Source organism: Giraffa tippelskirchi, chromosome 5 (assembly GCF_054371585.1).
Source record: "Giraffa tippelskirchi isolate mGirTip1 chromosome 5, T2T-mGirTip1v1.2.pri, whole genome shotgun sequence".
In the NCBI taxonomy this organism is placed as follows: domain Eukaryota; kingdom Metazoa; phylum Chordata; class Mammalia; order Artiodactyla; family Giraffidae; genus Giraffa; species Giraffa tippelskirchi.
In genome coordinates, this window is record NC_137279.1 from 111,550,910 (window position 1) to 111,569,207 (window position 18,298).

Consider the following 18,298-nt stretch of genomic DNA (forward strand, 5'->3'; position numbering starts at 1 on the left):
AACGCTCTGCCTCCTCTTTAGTATGGGAATATTTGACTGAAAGATAAATGCCACTTACACACACACAGGATTCGATATCGCCAAAATTAATCTTTAACTAAGAGTGAATAGTAGTTAAGAAGTATTACTCTATGATAATCGAGACATCAAGATCTTTCATCATTTCATTAACGAGTTAGGAGAATGACTAACCAGCATTTTTAAAAGACCAAAATAAACCTTTAACTTGGCTACCATACATCACTCTCCTAAATTTGAACAGTATGAGCCTGTTTACATTTTCACTGCCGATAGCTGATAAAACTAGATCTTTTAAAGCACTCCTCCCACAATTTCCTCCTAGTCTCAGCTGAAGCCAAAGACTCAACCCGTTTCTCAGATAAGAGACTTAACAGTAATCAAGAGACATCTGCAAAATATTTCTCTGGAGAGTCAGATAAAGATGCCAAAAAGTAAATCAATACAAGAAATGCAACTTTTAAGGAGTGAAGAAACTATATGACCGTGTATTAAGGGGTGGAGGGAGAGCGTAGGTTAAGTCTCGAGGCAAAGCTTTAAATAAGCGAATAAAACCCGAGAAACCCTCGGGAAGTAGCAATAAAACAGGCGCTTGCCACAGGCAGGTGTCTTAACATTTTCTCACTCCAGGAGTGCATATGGCTCCGAAAGAGCCCTCCAACGTCTTTTAAATCACGGGCGGAAAAGAAAACTTAGACCAGCGGCAAATACAAACGGAGGAAATTTGCGATTGCCCCGGAAACATTTTATTTTGCGTAGGCATCTGGAGAGTTTTCTTTTGCGATTCGTTACTTGATCCGGAAGAAGAGATAGCACACATCACCTTTGATTGGATCGCAGTATAAGGGCGGGGCGCTAGCGAGCCAGTCATCCTGGCGAGCGGATGTGACGATAACGGAAGCTGGCAGGCTGAGCTTTGCTAGCTGGCGGCTTTGGTGGGCGGGGTCGGCCGAACCCTGCTGGCTCGGTCTTCACTGCTGACCCGGCAACGATAAGGGCGGCGTCATTAAGGCCACTCCTCCAGCGCTGACTCCGGGCAGCTCTGGAGTGAAGTCCCAGACGCTGAGTGGGTGGAGACTCGAGACCCTTCTCTGAGAGGCTAGGGAAGGGCCCGCCCCGTCAGTCTCTTCTATTCTTCCGGTTTTTGGTGGCTGCGCCGCCTCCCTCCGAAGCCTGAGGATACACCCTCTCGAGAGCTTGCTATCTCTCTCCTTTCAGCTTCGAACACCTCTGAATTGCTCCGGGACAGCTCCAGCCCAGCGTTCTCTCGCTCTCGTTCTCGCCCCTTGGACGACCTCGGCCCCGATACTTACCCCTTTCCTGGATATACTGGCCCCTCCCAAACCTATAAAATGTCCAATAACCTACAGAGGGTCTTCTTGAAACCTACAGAGGAAAAGTCAGGCAGCGCCTCGCATTGGTAAGTACCGAATCTCCCTCGACCCGGCGGCCCCTCTCCCGTCTCTTAGCAGGATGTCCAGTCGGCTGTCGTTTCCTGACGTTCTGCAATTCAGACCCCTTTGATCTCTCTGGGTGAACACTCCAGGGAAAGTGCGCGCCAGTTTGGCGCTTAGATCCCTTAGAGCACGTCCCCCTTCAGAGTAAGACGCAGTCAGCCTCAGCTCTGGCGCCGCAGGACTCCAGCGTCTGAATTTCATAGGCTGACAGAGTAGATCTCCATGAGAGAGGAAAATCAACATGGCCGGCGCGCCTTTATGACCAAAATCTTCTGGAAGATTCTCGGGCACTCGCAGAAAAACACGCAGCAATCAGAGCAGATTAGCAAGTGCAGCACAGGTGGCGCTGGACCTTCAGGGAAAATAGCTGTAATGGAAGAGTTTGTGAGAAGGAAAGGCTTTTTTTTTTTTTTTGGTGATTGATAAGAATATAGAAACTGGAAAGTTGTTTTAGAATAAAGGAATCAATTAAAAAAATTTTTTTCAAATGATAGCTTTATTTGAAGATACAGAAAAATGAAAATAGAGGAATTATGTAAAATCTTTTGGAACAGCGTATTTGAAGCAGGTGTAATGAGAATGCCGTCTCGAATTGGATGTATATGTAGAGTACATTTGTCAGGGGGAGATTCCTGTATTTCTTAGACACTTATTTGTAAATTTAGACAATAGTGTATCACTAACTCATTTTTTTAAAACTCATATTAATCAAGAGGAAATAAAAAAATTGTAAGCTAAGGTAGAATATTTTAAGTTAAACAATCCATGGTTTATGAGTATATAATAAGTGGTGAGAAAAAAAGTTTGAGTCCCTGCAGAAGAAAATGTGAAGAAGAAACCATAGAAATGGAGATGTAAAATTCATGGAAGAGCATTTATGTTTGAAGAAAATCAGTATCACTAGATTTAATCCTTGCTTTGCTAGTTACTATTTGTGAGGCTAAATGACTTGTTTTCCAATCAGGAAGAACACCCAGAGGTATTTTAAGGATTAAAAGAATGAATATACTAAAATACTTAGTGCAGTAAAAATAGAAAAGCATTGTTTAAATGTTAGCTATTATTATAATTTTAAGGATACAGTTTTACTTCTGTAAAAATTTTAGCCCAGGAAGGTAGGTAGTGATGAGTAGATATGAAACCTAATTGTAATAAACACTTTAAAAAAGCATGCATAATAATCTGAAACGAAATGGTCATCAAAAGTGGTTAGCTAAAACTGCATTGAAAACTGCCAAGAAAGAGCCATTGTATTTCAAATCATAACAAGAGCCAGCTTTTGTGCATGTATGATGTTTTTTGTTGGCTTATTTTTGGTGGAAGTTGAGGGGAAAGGCAGAGATAGTGCCTTGTATGGATATGCAAAAATGGAACTAGTCTTTAATGGTTGCTGATTTCTTCCATCTTGTTTTAATACCTGCATATTTGATAACGTTTGATTTACCCTAGTTTAATACAATTTGTTTCAGGGTTTCATTCTATTTAAATATCAGAAATTAAGAGTAAGAACCTTACTTTTTGTTTATTGTGTACTTCATTATGCCGTTTCTACTTTTGGCTATATTTAAAAACATTGCAAATTGAATTATGTTTTCTATATTTATCAGTTATTTGGAGTTCATTAACTCATTGGTTCATGCATTATTTTTATCATCTTTGAATGCATTTTTCTTCAAGTCCTTGAGATTTTAAATCACATATTTGGGACATTTGCCAGATACCTTTCTGAAGCTCTTTGACAGTTATTTTGATTACTGACTGCATATTTGATTCTGTTGTTTTATAAGTAACAATCTGCAGGACATCCAAAGATACTTTTGTAAATAGGTGGATTAATGTCAGCTCTTTAGTTTTTTGGAAGCTTCATGGTCTTGTATATCTGATAATATTTTTATTGTACAAAATCATTTTTTATAAGCTTAAAATTATTATATGATTTTATTTTCTATGGATACTTGGATTTTTCTTGAGTTACTTCTTTCCTGCTGTAAAAGCTTTCAGTAATGTAATACAGAATGTTGATTGCTTTAAAAGTGTCGCTTTAATTCATCAGGGCATAAAATGTAAAACGCAAATTTAATCTTATAGTACAAAGGAGAAATCTGGAAGATATTTGTGATAGTAGGCATTAAGTTTATTTAGATTTGGACTTTATATGTAAAGAGCAAAGTGGGAGTCAGAATGGTCCAGTTGAGGTACAAAAACCTCGGTAGAGTTAGAGAAAGAAGATAGTTACCAAGACCTAGGTTCATATTCTAGTTCATCACTTAGTATAGTTAAAACAATTGGTTAAAAGCTGTTCACTAAGTGCCTACTGTGTGACAGACTGTACTAAATGGAGAGACTGATTAAAGAATAGGCTATGGACCATGCCCATGAAAAACATTAACATCTAGGGGAAAATATAACATAATACACATGTTAATAATAATATGCACAGGATGATCCTGTGAGGGCATAGAGAAAGAAAATTGTGGGAAAGGTTTCTGGAGTGGCTGAGTTGGAAAATATTAAGTATTAGCTGTCCAATTAAAAGATGAATGAAGGCTATACCTAGGCAGAGGAAATTGATTTAAAAAAAACAATATGATGTATTACTAGTAATTGGTATTTATTGTTTGAGTCTATACTACAAGCAGGATAAATAGATAGCTCATAAGGATTTGCTAAAGAGATGAGACGTCTCTCCATTGGAGACCCTTCTGAGGATTTTAAGAAAAGAACTGTTACGGTCACGTGTCATTTTAGGTAACTGATGACAGTGTGGATTTGAGGTGCCGAGTCAGGTGAATAAAGATTCTATTTCAGTTGTCCTTTCAGAGATTCTGAAAGCCTGTGCTAGAATGTAGAGCAAGGGTTGGATTCAAAGAAATACAGAAGGGCAAATGGGCAGATCTTGTCAGTGAATTGGTATGAAGAAAAGTGGGTCAATTATGATGCCAGTTTTCTGGGCAGGTATTGGCAAATTAATTGAGGTGAGGAATACACCAAGAAAGCAATCAGTGAGGTATTTGAATCTGAGATTCAGGCAGAGTCAACGCTGGAAATTTGAGAGTCAGAGTTCACAAAGAGACTTGTGAGTCATCAGCTTAGAATTATAATAAAAGCCTGTGACAATATATCCCACAATTATAGGAATTAGGATGCCATGTGATTGGCAGTTGGCTTCTATCCACCTTTGACCCTTTGTTCTTAAATAGGGAGCTAAATGGGTGTCCTCAGCAGGGGACTTGGTTTGGTTATAAAATATTTCATTGTCAGTTTGGTGTGCATGTAGTTTTGTACAGTGTGTTGTTATCTTTGTTTATGTGATTTGAGTGTGTGTGTGTGTGTACGAGAGAGAGACACATACTATACCGGTTAAGTGAAATCTATTTCTCATTAATATCTCAGTCTTTGCATGAATTTTGAGGACCGTGTTATATTGAAGTTATGCTAAAGTAAATACAAGAATGTGAATGGGATTGCCCAAGAAAACATGTCATTCTGAATAAGTTCTTTAATATTACTAAACTTCCATTTTCTCAACTGTAAAATGGGAATGGCAGTACCTACCTTGTTGGACTGTTAGGATTAGAGTTAATGACAACTATTTATAACAACATCTGTTATGCATATGATGTCATGTGAAATACATTGTCATATATATTATTACATTATGTACTTGTATATGTTATGTATGTGCATCATGTTGAATCAGAGAGAGAAAGTTGGAAAAAAATCTCTTAGCAGTTCAAGAATTTTTGAAATTATCTAAAAAATGTTTATTAACCTACAAAATTTTTTTTTAAATAATTTATTTTTGGTTGCACTGGGTCTTTGTTGCTGAGCACGGGCTTTCTCTAGTTGCAGTGATCAGGGGCTACTCTTCGTTGTGGTGCACAGGCTTCCCACTGTGCTGACTTCTCTTGTTGTTAAGCACAGGCTCTAGGCACATCATTTTCAGTAGTTGCACCACAGGGGCTCGTTAGATGTGGCTCACGGGCTCTAGAGTGTAGACTCAGTAGTTGTGGCACATGGGCTTTAGCTACCTGTGACGTGGGGAATCTTCCTGGACCAGGGATCAAACCTGCATCCCCTGCATTGTCAGGAGGACTCCTATCCACTGTACCATCAGAGAAGTCCTAACCTGCAAAATTTTTATGATTCCGTATCGAATCTGTAAATGCTTCACTCAAAACGAAAACAGTCAAAAATGTCAAAAGTTATATAATAAGTTTCGGAGAAGGCAGTGGCACCCCACTCCAGTACTCTTGCCTGGAAAATCCCATGATAGAGGAGCCTGGTAAGCTGCAGTCCATGGGGTCGCTAAGAGTTGGACACCACTGAGCGACTTCACTTTCACTTTTCACTTTCATGCATTGGAGAAGGAAATGGCAACCCACTCCAGCGTTCTTGCCTGGAGAATCCCAGGGACAGGGGGAGCCTGGTGGGCTGCCGTCTATGGGGTCGCACAGAGTCGGACACTACTGAAGCGACTTAGCAGCAGCAGCAGCATATAATACGTTTATTTAATATCTTTTATTAAAGTTCTCATATTTTCAAAAGATTACCTGGTTCATTTACTTGATCTTGGACAGCAATTATAATATTTTAATGGAAGATGATGTCTAGCATGTATTGGGACCTTATCAGGATCCTAACCAGTTATAGCAAAACTTTCAAATAAAGAGAGATTCAAAGAAATTAAGTAAATTTACCAAAGTCAATTAATAATTGGAAGAGCTGGGATTAGAAGCCGGTAATCTTCCTAATGCATTTCTCTGTTGTCTTTTAAAATCTTAAACTGTATAACTTCCAATGTAATGTCTCAGTTCAAATCCTAGTTGATTTAAAGTAATTAGCATGTTGATTATTCTTTGTTTAAGTGACGTAATCAGAGCATGGGATGCAAAATCTGGCTCTAGTTTTAGTTCTAACCTTAGCTAGAAGAATATAATCTTTAGTATCTTAAATGGAAGGTCTCTTCTGTATCTGAAAAAAATGTATAGTGATTGAAGAAGTATGAATTTCATCCTGGTTTATCACTTCTTTTCTTAGCATTCTGCATTTCAGTTTAATCTTTAGAACTCATTCCATTTATTACTAGGAAATCGTGGATTTTTTAAAAAGTTACAGCTTGTAGGATTCAATTTAGCTAATACTGTTAACAGTGTGCCAGTTACTCTCTTTGGTGTAGAGAACATAGATATGAATAGGTCTCTGGCAGATCATACGAATCTCTACTGATATACTGACATAGAAGAGACTGTATTTTCCATCCCTTTTTGAGGGGAAATGGATAAGAGGAAAAAACTCTGGATCAGACTTAAAGAGATTGTGTAGTATAAATATTTTTTATAAAATGAATACAGGGGTCACATAATAAAGTATGTGAATGACCTATTGGAAGCCTGTGTGATTTGCTTAACTACTGTGCTAATTAAAATGTGTTTATGTGTGTGCTAAGTCACTTCAGTGGTATCTGACTCTTTGTGACCCTATGGGCTGTAGGCCAGATTTTTCTGTCCATGGGATTCACCAGGCAAAAACACTGGAGTGTGTTGCCATTTCCTCCTCCAGGGGATCTTCCTGACCCAGGGATCGAACCTACAACTCTTAGGTCTGCTGCATTGGCAGGCAGGTTCTTTACCACTAGTGCTATCTTGGAAGCCTTTTAAAAACTATGTGTTAGTTGCTCAGTCATGTCCCACTCTTTGGGACCCCTTGGACTGTAGCCTGCCAAGCTCCTCTGTCCATGGAATTCTCCAGGCAAAAATACTGGAGTGGGTTCCCATTTCCTTCTCCAGCGGATCTTCCTGACGCAGGGATAAAACCCAGGTCTTCTACATTGCAGGCAGATTCCATACCATCAGAGCCACCGGGGAAGTCCAAAATGTGTTTTCCACTATGCAAATAATTAATTATAAAGACATGGATTCTGTTCTTTTGAAACTTCTAATCTGTTAGCCAGATATTACTGACAGATGAAATACATTAACTGAACAATACAGGTATTGAGGCATTTTAATATGTTTGAAATATTTCAAAGAGTTGCATTATTTTTTATATAATTTTGTTAGGGCCTTCTGTGTTTGGTATTGGAAGAACAATTACAAAATAAATGATATGGTCTCTGACCATAAGGGGTTTTAGCCTTACTGAGCAAAACAATAGTTTACTCATTTTTAAAAATTAACTAATAGAGTAAAGACAATACAGAAGGCATTATGTAACTCCTAGCATTAATGGCACCAACAAGAGTGCTTTAGGGATTCCAAGTTGGGAGAAATTAAAGTGAGTTTGAGTGTCTAGGAGATATTTCATGGAGAAAATGGATTGGTCCTCAGTTTATAACTGTTTTAAATTGTTAGAGAAGAAAAAAAAAAACTTGAAGAATAGAGTAAATACTGTACATGGGACAATCCAGAATAGTAAAGACCTTTATGATAAGACCAGAGATTTTATGTTGAGATGTTATAGGAGATTGGTTGGGACTAGGTTGTAGATGATTTTAACATCAGACTGAATTGGCAGTGATGAATTACTGAAACTTTGAGCAAAAAGGTAACAGGATGAAAACAATGATTTAGTCTGCCAGAGATACATCATAATAATGGCTGCAGTCAGAAATCTAGTTTAAAAGTCAGAGCCAAAAAATATAGGAATGAGATAATGAGGACAGGACACAAGGTGATACAGGTCTGATCTAGGAAGTAGAAGTGGTGAAGACAAAGAAAGAGAATATGAGAAAGAGCTGTAAAAAAGGGAAAAAAGAATATAGACTTGGTGATTCATTCAGTATACATTGTATGTTTATCCTTTGTAGGTATCTAGGTACTCTGAGTGAATTAAAGGTGAATAAGGAGGGTGGTAAAGATAGAGATGATCAAGTACTTTAAGACTTAAGTGACTTGGAAAATAGTATGCTGACACATGACTGGATGGCAAGAAAGAGTATTAGTTTTCAGTAATGGTTTTAAAAGTGAAAATATTTGATCAGACATTACAAATATGGAATTGAGATAAATATTAAGGAATAGGAATAAATAGAGATAAATAATAAGTAGAGTCATTATTGCAAAGGAGATAATTGAAGATAATAGATGAAGCTTTGAACTGTTACCTTGATGTAGTCTTTATGGAAGAATGCCTTTAAAAACAGTTTTTTAAAATTGAAGTATGGTTGATTTACAAAGGAATGTCTTGCAAGAAAAATAGTCAAGAACTGTACTTTCAGGAGTAGTCATAGTTGGATGCTTAAAATGCAGAAAATTAATAAGAAATGGAACAGTAAAAAAGACAAATACTGTGCACAATGGAAACTGTGTTAGGAAGAGGTTCAGGATAGGGAGATAATTAGCTACAAGTGTTAGCTTCAGCAGAGAGCACCTAGGAAATGAAGACAGAGAGTAAGCCAGATTTAACTGTGAGGACATATTTGGTAATCTTTGAAAATAAGGTGTAGTAGAATATGGGGGGAAAAATAGATTGCAGAGACAGTGAGCTTCAAGTCAACTTTCTAGCATATCAGCAACAGAAAGTTGGTAGATGGTCTTAATTGTGGTTCATTAACACCATGTACCAACTTCCTGTCACTGAATTTAAGCACCCACATCTTAATCATCTCTCTAATCCAAATGATTTCAGCATCTATATGGGTAATCTCTTCTGTCACCTGGTCTTTGAGTACAAAGATCTTTTTCTTCAATGTTTTCTCCATTCTGTCACCATCAATCCACTTCTGTAATTGTTGTTATCAGATGAAATTGCTGCATTTACAAAATTCTTGGTTTTAGGCATCCTGCTTTCCAAACACCAGTTCCTATATTTTAGCTTAGTTGTTTAAGTACTCCCACCCTGACTTTTTTATCTGGCCCTTCAGTCCATTCCCTTTATTTTCTCCCTATGAAAGTGAAAAAGTGAAAATGTTAGTCGCTCAGTGACATCCAACCTCATGGACTGTAGCCTGCCAGGCTCCACTGTCCATGGAATTCTCCAGCCAAGAATACTGGAGTGGGTATCCTTTGCCTTCTCTAGGTCTTCTCAACCCAGGGATCAAACCCAGCTCCCTTGCATTGTAGGCAGATTCTTTACTGTCTGAGCCACCAGGGAAGCCCCTTTCTCCCTAAATGTTAGCCTTTTATGTTCTCATTTTCTCCCCATCTAGTACAGATTCTGCATTTCATTATTTGAAAAAAATTTTCAATACCCTAAAATCATTTGCTCCTCTTTGATTTTTGTTACACCCTTCTGAAGCCACCGCATCCTTGGATGAACTTAGTGGTAACACTTTCTCTTTGGCTATACTTGGTAAAACAAGGAGACTCACCAGCACAGGTGGTATCACTATAAATTAATGATCGTTACCTACCTCCTTGGGCCATTAACATTGTCTGATGACTCAGATATTTTCTAAAGTCAGCTTATTCTTGCTGGTAGACTGTTTCTGCATCTTTTTGATTTCTTGAAATCTCGCCCTATTTTTGCTCTTCTTAGCAAATGATGTTATGTCCTTATTTCACAGTGCATATAAAAGTCACTACATCAGAATTACCTCAATCTTGTAAGGCCAAAGCTTTAAACTTACCTCCAAATGTACTTAACCTCTCTTCCAGTGCAAAGACAAGGTCTCTTTGAGGTTTAGTCCCTTCACCTGACTTGTGGTCTCAATTTCCTACCTCCTTTTCAAACTTTACATTATTAATTATCCCTCTTTCTCCTTTATTTCCAGTCTCTTCTTTTTGGTGACTCACATGAGTACTTATGCTCAAGTTCAGGGATCCTCTACTTCCGGATCTAATGCCTGATGATCTGAGGTGGAGCTGATGTAATAACTGATGTAATAATAATAGAAATAAAATGCATGATAAATGTAACGTGATTGAATCATCCTGAAACCATCCTCCCACCCCCAGTTCATGGAAAAATTGTCTTCCATGAAACCAGTCCCTGGTGCCAAAAAGATTGGGAACTGCTGCTCTAGTTCACCTAACATTAAAAAAAAAAAAAAAAAAAATCTCCTCTTTGACCCCATTTAGTTTGCAGCTACTTGCCAGTTTTTCTCTTTCCCTTTATATCCAAAGTTCGTAAAAGTGTTAATCTATCCTTGCTGTCTTCATAGTCTTTCTTCATATTCACTCCTACCCACTTCTTTCCACACAAAACTGCTCTTTAATGCCCTCAGTGATCCTCATGCCATTAATTCCTGTATACATTTTTAACCTGCTTTCTATTTGGTCTCTCAGAAACTTTCAGAGGAATTACCCAGTTTTCTTGAAACTCGCTCTTCCTTTGTCTTCAATTGCATCAGAATCTCTTGGTTTCCCTTTTACCACTCAGAGAAAGTGGGAAGCTGATGAAACATTTTAAGTAGGGAAGGGCCAGCCAGCTTTAAGAATGCTACGTAATTTGAAGAGAAGACCATAGACTGAAGAAAAGGTTGATTGTTAAGCTACTGTAACAGACCAAGCCAGAGAGAGACTGGGGTGGGAACAATTGATTTGGAAACAGTTGACTAGATCAAGAGAAATTTAGGAAATAATATCAACAGCATTTTGAGATAGGTTTGATACGTATGGTTAGAAAGCTGGAATTACTTGTTTAGATTTAGGCATCTAAGATAGTTGGGATACCATTTACTGAGTGAAGAACACTGGAAAAGATTGTGTTTAGTTGTAGGTGCATTTGAGATTCTGAATGGAAATGTCAAAAGGGAAGTTGAACATACAAGCCTGACTCAAAAGAGCTAAGATATAAATATTTGAATTGTTGATATGTAAGTGGTAATTTAAGTCATATATATATAAAATAAATCATCTGGGGCAAAGCTTATTGAGTAGGAAGAGTTCACTTTAAGCTTTGTTGAATTCCAACATTTTAAGGCTGATTCAAGGATGGAGTTGGCAAAGAAGACTGAGGAACCACTACAAAGATAGAAGAATATGGTATCTAGGAAGCCTTGGGAAGGAAATGTTTTAAGAAAGGAGTAAGCATGTTTGTAGTCATCCAAATAGATCATTATCTCAATGATAATTGCCTATTTACATGTTCATGTACCCAAGTGTTAAGTTCTTTTAGGGATTGTGGGTTAAACTACATTGGAAGCTAGCAAACATTTTCTGTAAAGGGCTAGATAGTAAATATTTAGGCTATATAGGCCATATAATCTCTGCTGCAACTACTGAACTCTTATTGCAGCATGAGGGCAGCCATGTTCAGTACATAAAAAGTAGGGGTGACTCTGTACTAATAAAAGTTTATTTATGGATAGTGAGTTTGAAATTCATAATTTTTACATATCACAAAATATTTGTGATTTTTAAAAAAAGATTTAAAAACATTCTTAGCTTGTGTACTGCATAGAATTTTTTACTTTGATTTGTATTAATACCTGAGGCTTAAAAAACACCTTTAGGCAGTAAAACATACCTTTACACTACTGAGAATTCTAATTATTATTTCATTATTTTTCATTCTTAATTTTTTTTCATCTGATCTTAGTCATATAAGGCCGTGTTAACTGTATAGGACATGGACTCTGTACCCATATTGCTAGAATTTAGCATGAGAGACAGTACATAAACTGGTGAAAAAAAAATTAAGATATGGTAAAAACTTGTGATTTATATACCATGAAAAAAATTAACGGATGTAATGTTATTTTGAAGGAGGAGCAAGGGTAGTTAAAAGTGGCCAGAGGATGTATTTTCTGGGAAATATCATTTATGTTGAGACTTAAGTTACATGGGTGGATGAAGAATAACTAGTTAATTAGCATGTGTGATGACCCTGATTCCCATACTAAGGGTTTAGTATTTTCCAAGAGCTGAAGGTTGGTTTTAGGTATATAGCTTTAGGTGTCTGAGTTTAACTAATCTACAGATAATTGATTATACAATCTAATACTGGTATGTATTGATTTTTTTTTTAAATCAGACAACCTGTGCTAAGTAATAGCTAATAACTATCAGGATCAAAATAGGCTGTTAAAAAGAAATACTGACTTCCAGTGTATTTGATGTTGTTCATATTCCATATTCATTGAAAGCCATTCAGCTGAAATGATGTTGCTATTAAAATATGGATTGACAGACAGTTGGAACTAATATGAGTAATTGCCATACCAAGAGCTATTTAGTACTAAATGTCAAACATACTGAAATCAAAGAAGAATCTGCTTCCTACATGAATAACTCAGTTTAGTCTCCAGACATGTGATGCATGAAGGTGGTGTCTTAAGAGATGCATTGAGCAAAAGAATAGCTGACAATAGAACTTGTCATCATCAGTGGGAAGAACACAGAACAGATTAACTAGGGAAAGAAAAGAGTGAGGGAAACAGAATGACATAAATGGAGGTAAAATGAGAATCATGGTCAGTAATAGTAAAGAAGAAGGGCTAGAGGAAAGAATTTAAGGAAAAGAAGGGAGAATACGTGGTTTAAGAGGAGCATATTCTAGTAGGTGAAATTTATACAAGATAAAACCTTAGAAAAGTCTACTTTTAGTTTTAGGAATAAATGCTAATATCTCATACGCATTGCCTAATCATATGAGAAGATCTAAATCAAAGCTCGCCATATCTTTGATTATCTCTTATACTTCAAAATCTTTCTTTTGCAGTATTTCACTTTGAAAACTCAAAGTGTCAAATTACATACTTATAATTTATAAATTTTTACTTTTTGAAAATAATATTTACAAATACTTGTTTTTAAATAAAATGTATATACCATGTAGTATGTTGTATTTATTTACTCAATCTTTTTTTAAGTGTTTCAGGCTGCATGTACCAAGTAGTTCAGACGATTGGCTCGGATGGAAAAAATCTTCTGCAATTACTTCCAATTCCTAATTCCTCTGGAAATCTTATGCCACTAGTTCAATCTTCAGTCATGTCTGATGCTTTGAAAGGGAATACAGGAAGTCCAGTTCAAGTTACTTTTCAGACTCAGATTTCCAGCTCTTCCACAAGTTCATCAGTTCAATTGCCCATTTTTCAGCCAGCCAGTTCTTCAAAGTATTTTCTTACAAGAACAGTAGATACAGCAGAAAAAGTTAGAGTTACTTCTGTGGGAACTGAAAATTTTACCTCATCAGTTTCTAAAGTTCAGAGTCATGGTGTGAAAATTGATGGACTCACCATGCAAACATTTGCTGTTTCTCCCTCTTCAACACAAAATGATTCATCTTACATTTTAGTAAATACCCAGAGTCTCCCAATGACTGTGAAGTCTCCGGTTTTGCCTTCTGGGCATCATTTACAGATTCCAGCCCATGCTGAAGTGAAATCTGTACCAGCGTCATCATTGCCTCCTTCAGTTCAGCAAAAGATACTTGCAACCGCCACCACAAGTACCTCAGGAGCAGTTGAGCCCTCCCAAATACCTACTGTTATTTATGTATCTCCTGTAAATACAGTGAAAAATGTAGTTACCAAGAACTTTCAAAACATTTACCCAAAACCTGTTACAGAAATAGCAAAGCCAGTGATACTAAACACCACACAGATTCCAATGAATGTTGCTAAAGAGACACAGTTAAAAGGTGGTCAGCATTCTCAAGCTGCTCCAGTGAAATGGATCTTTCAAGAAAATCTACAGCCTTGCACTCCACTGCTTGTTCCTGTTAAATCTTCAAATAATGTGGCTTCAAAGATTTTAAAAACTTTTGTAGATAGAAAAAGTTTGGGAGATAATACTGTAAATATGCCACCATTGAGTACCATCAGTCCTAGTGGGACACAATCCAAAAATATGCCTATTAAAGATAATGCTTTGGTTATGTTTAATGGGAAAGTCTATCTCTTGGCTAAAAAGGGGACAAATGTTTTGCCATCCCTAATTGACAAACAGAATTCAGTTTCTCCTGATATTCCACCAAGAAAAGATGCATCACAGATAGTGAGTTCAAGTCCAGTCACAGAAATATCCAGAGAGGTTGTAAATATTGTTTTGGCTAAAAGTAAATCTTCCCAGATGGAGACAAAATCAGTTTCAAATACTCAGCTTGCTTCCATGGCCAATTTAAGGGCAGAGAAGAATAAGAAAGTGGAGAAACCATCTCTTTCTGCCCAAAACCCACATAGTATGAACCAGTCTATTAATTACTTAAAGCAGAATAAGACTTTATTCTCAAAGCCAGACTTACCAGATGGATTTAGTACAGGACAAAATGCCCCCAGAAAAGGAAATATCATCCAGAGCATAGAGAAAATAAGTTCCTCTGTTGATGCAACAACTGTTACTTCACAACAGTGTGTTTTCAGAGACCAAGAACCAAAGGTAATTTTCCCGTGTCAGGGTGTTCTTTTTATCTTATGTATATAGAAAATTTTTCTTTCTTGATTCTTAAAGTTAGTTATCTATGATACCTCTTTTTCCCTCCTCTCCCATCCTCCTTTTCATCATATACATACCATACACACATGAATGCTTAAGCCAAAGCTTTCATCTGAGGGAAATGTTTGAGAAGTGTAATAGAGCCCAAACAGTATTTTTCTCTTGAATCATTTGGCATGCCAAATCTTCAAAGCAAAATTAAACAAACAAATCACAGAGCAACAAGATTCAGAAGAGTTGGAGAAGGATACTGTGAATTCAAAGCTTCGTAAAATTGTGTGTGTAAATATATATATGCATGCTTATATTTGTACACATAAGTACATATACATACATATATTTAAGAGCTTACTTTTAATATATGAAGAGATTAATGTTACACATAGAGGAGAGCTGGGATTTGTTTGTTTGTTTTGTGGTAGGGAGCTATCTGGCAGTTTTTTAGGTAGATGGTGGAAGGGGTAGGACTTGACTAATCAACACCTTTCATTCATATGTGGAAAAAATTTATCAACATCTTGATTGGGTTTTTTTTTTAATATACAAGTTTTCTTTTCCTTATTCTAGCCCTTCTTTTTGACTCCTCATTCAGTTACCCAACATATCCACATAATTATTTCTGTTCTACTTAAGATATGTGTATGTGTGACCTCTAAATATTTGTACTTAGAGGTCTACTTAATAATGTCAGTATTTTCCCCATTTGTACAGAATTCATTGAACTCCAGGGATATAAGGAGGTAAATTCTGATTAAGTACAAGATTGATTAAAGGTATAAGCGTTTTTCAAAAAATGACAATTTCCTCCAACATAATGTCATATAGATTATTTTCAACTTGTTATTAGTCTGTATTCTCATTTCATTTGTTTGAGAATTGACTACCAGTTACTTTCCTAGTACAAGAAAGTAAAATTGTAGGGGAGCATTTTGGTTTTGCCCAGTAAAGTTCAGCTTTTCAAGTGTGGGTGGTAAGGTAAGAGTAATGCAATCCAACCATTTAGGAATTTAAAGCATGGCATTTTAAGTAAGATGAGGTAATTACTTAGTTGCTAGTGTGATAAAATAGCTTAAGTAATTGGCAGTATTGTTTGTGTGTTTTCTTTTCCTATTTCCAGATCCAGAATGAGATGGCATCAACATTAGAAAAAGTTACTGAAGAAAGAAATGACAAGAACATTTCTCAACGAAGAAGCAATAAGGCATCATATCTGAAGAGTGATGCTGAACTTAAAAAGATATTTGGTATCACTAAAGATTTGAGAGTGTGCCTTACTCGGATTCCTCAGCAGTTGGGCTCTGGAGAAGGTTTTGATTCCTTTAGCCCTTTGGTGAAGAGTGAAACTTACAAAGAGGCAGAGTTTATAGTGAAGGAGGAAGGGAGAAAACAGGTAATAGATTTTAAAGTGTCTTTTGTAGGTACTCCAAAGATACATGAATGTATTAATTTTCTTGATTTTTATTTTTTAGTCATATGCATTAATATGAATGATAATTGTTACCAAATTTGCATCTATATGTATTATACCTAAACATATAAGAAAATAAGATATGCACAGGTAAATAGATATCCCCAGTTAATTAAAATGTTGTTTAGGGAATTCCTTGGCAGTCCAGTTGTTAGGACTCCACATTCTCACTGTCCAAGGCCCAAATTCAGTCCCTAGTCAGGGAACCAAGATCCCTCAAGCTGCACAGTATGGCCAAAAAAATTAAAAAAGGAAAATAGATGACAGAAATGTAGGGAAAATATAAGCATGTAGATATTCACTACAGTATTATTTTTAATATAAGCCTTAAGAGAAATCTACACAATGATGATGAACAAAAATATCCCTGTAACTTTGCCTACTGTCATTCTACTTATAACTGTTTCCTTATTGTTTAATATCCTGAACTTAGATCAGAAACCAGTCAGCCTTTCCCAGTGATAATCTTTCATATGTGCCTACTGTGCAGATGAAAAAAAAAAAGTTAAATTCTATTTCTTAGGCTCTTCACAAATGATTGTTACGCTTTTGTAGTAGATCAATATAGCTTCTAATAGTTGACTTAAAATTAGGCAATTTATTCTCAGTGAATATCATTGGGACATTGCCATTCACTTTGATACCATACAGTGGCAAACATTACTTTCTTCCTGTAGTTGTTCTCAGTAGATTTTGTTGAGTTGAATTTAATGGCTAAATATTTGTAACTGGAAACATTTTTAAATTCAAGAGCACAATATATATTCAGCAATAATATTTTATTTTTCTTTTGAAATCTGACTCAAAATTGCAGCAGAGTATTGATAAGAAAAGAAAAGCAAAAACCACTAAGAAGATGGATCACCCAAAGAAGAGAAGAACCAATAGTGTTAATAACACAACTATAAATGGAGGAGCTAATGTCACCAGTTCCCAGCTCATTAGCAGTATTTTACCAACTTCATATGTGTCACACCATAACATCCTCACAAGCTGCAACAAAGCTAGAGAAGAAAACAGAACTGAGGTAGAGCATTGTACTCATGGAAACCAAGAAAAAGGCACATTGAGTTCAAATACAGGTTTTGAACAAAGCCATTCCTTCAATAAAAATTATACTGAAGATATTTTCCCGATGACACCTCTAGAGTTAGAAGAAACCATTAGAGAAGAAAAGATAAGAAGACTTAAGCAAATGCTGAGAGAAAAAGAAGCAGCTCTTGAAGAAATGCGTAAGAAGATGCATCAAAAATAGTAAAATGGCTGTTTTTAAGGCATCAGTGAAATAGCTGTGTTTTTTCATATACTTTTGCATTAAGTTAGTTATAGGTGCATTCTGAAAGTGTTTTTGAATATGAAAATTGTCTTTTCATCAGCTGATTGTAAAATTTTATGTAAGAAATACAGAAAAGGTTAATTCACATTTGACTTTTATGAATAACTCATGGGATATCTGAATCTTTGTCTAGATACCTTTTTTTGGAAGGAAAAATTTTCTATTTTTCTATTACTTCAACTAGAATTCCCCAAGTTTGAATATTTGTTATTGTTTGTATGTTTAGCTAAATTGTTCAGATGTTATTCCAACAATAGTTAATTATTATGTACTTTTAAAATTATATAATCCAAGATAGGCAATCAGCTCAAAACTTAGCTTTACCAATGGGCTTGTATCTTTCTATGTCTCTTTACCCATAAAATGATGATACTTTCTACTCACTGTTGTTGTTTTTCTTAACTTTCATGAAAGAAAATGTATTATGGCAGCATTATTAAAAAATTCAAACATTTCTCAAGAGTGAGGATTTTTTTGTAACTTTTACAAAGTAGTTTCATATGATACAAAATGGGTTTTAGAATTCAGGCTATATAGTGTATTGTTTGCTTAAAGTGGTATGTTATCTCTAGGCAAATGCTTCCCTTTTTTGAAATATGTAAATATATGACTAAGATTGTGTGAAAAGTAAATCTGAACATGGCTACATTTAATACTTTTTACAATTGTAAAGTGTAGTTTTTCTTAATAGAGCTAG

The 18,298-nt window shown here is 36.1% G+C and overlaps 1 protein-coding gene across 2 annotated transcripts; it reads left to right on the forward strand.

Annotated features, from left to right (window-relative positions):
• The first annotated feature begins 955 nt into the window (after nucleotides 1-955).
• LRIF1 (ligand dependent nuclear receptor interacting factor 1) lies at nucleotides 956-18,055 on the forward strand. 2 transcript variants are annotated; one of them, XM_081492744.1, is made up of 4 exons: nucleotides 956-1,438; nucleotides 13,231-14,740; nucleotides 15,915-16,187; nucleotides 17,080-18,055. In XM_081492744.1, the coding sequence occupies exons 1-4, from the start codon at nucleotides 1,371-1,373 to the stop codon at nucleotides 17,518-17,520; spliced, it is 2,292 nt and encodes a 763-aa protein (XP_081348870.1). In that variant the 5' UTR covers nucleotides 956-1,370; the 3' UTR covers nucleotides 17,521-18,055. The 2 variants fall into 2 exon arrangements, with proteins under 2 accessions (XP_081348870.1, XP_081348871.1); XM_081492745.1 differs by having other exon boundaries at nucleotides 13,239-14,740.
• Nucleotides 18,056-18,298: the final 243 nt, after the last annotated feature.

Excerpts from the sequence above, each read along its gene's own strand:
- LRIF1 (XM_081492744.1), top strand. The coding sequence starts at position 1,371 with ATGTCCAATAACCTACAGAGGGTCTTCTTGAAACCTACAGAGGAAAAG. Across the intron at positions 14,741-15,914 it reads TCAGAGACCAAGAACCAAAG|ATCCAGAATGAGATGGCATC; the intron begins GTAATTTTCCCG and ends TCCTATTTCCAG. Across the intron at positions 16,188-17,079 it reads AGGAGGAAGGGAGAAAACAG|CAGAGTATTGATAAGAAAAG; the intron begins GTAATAGATTTT and ends TCAAAATTGCAG.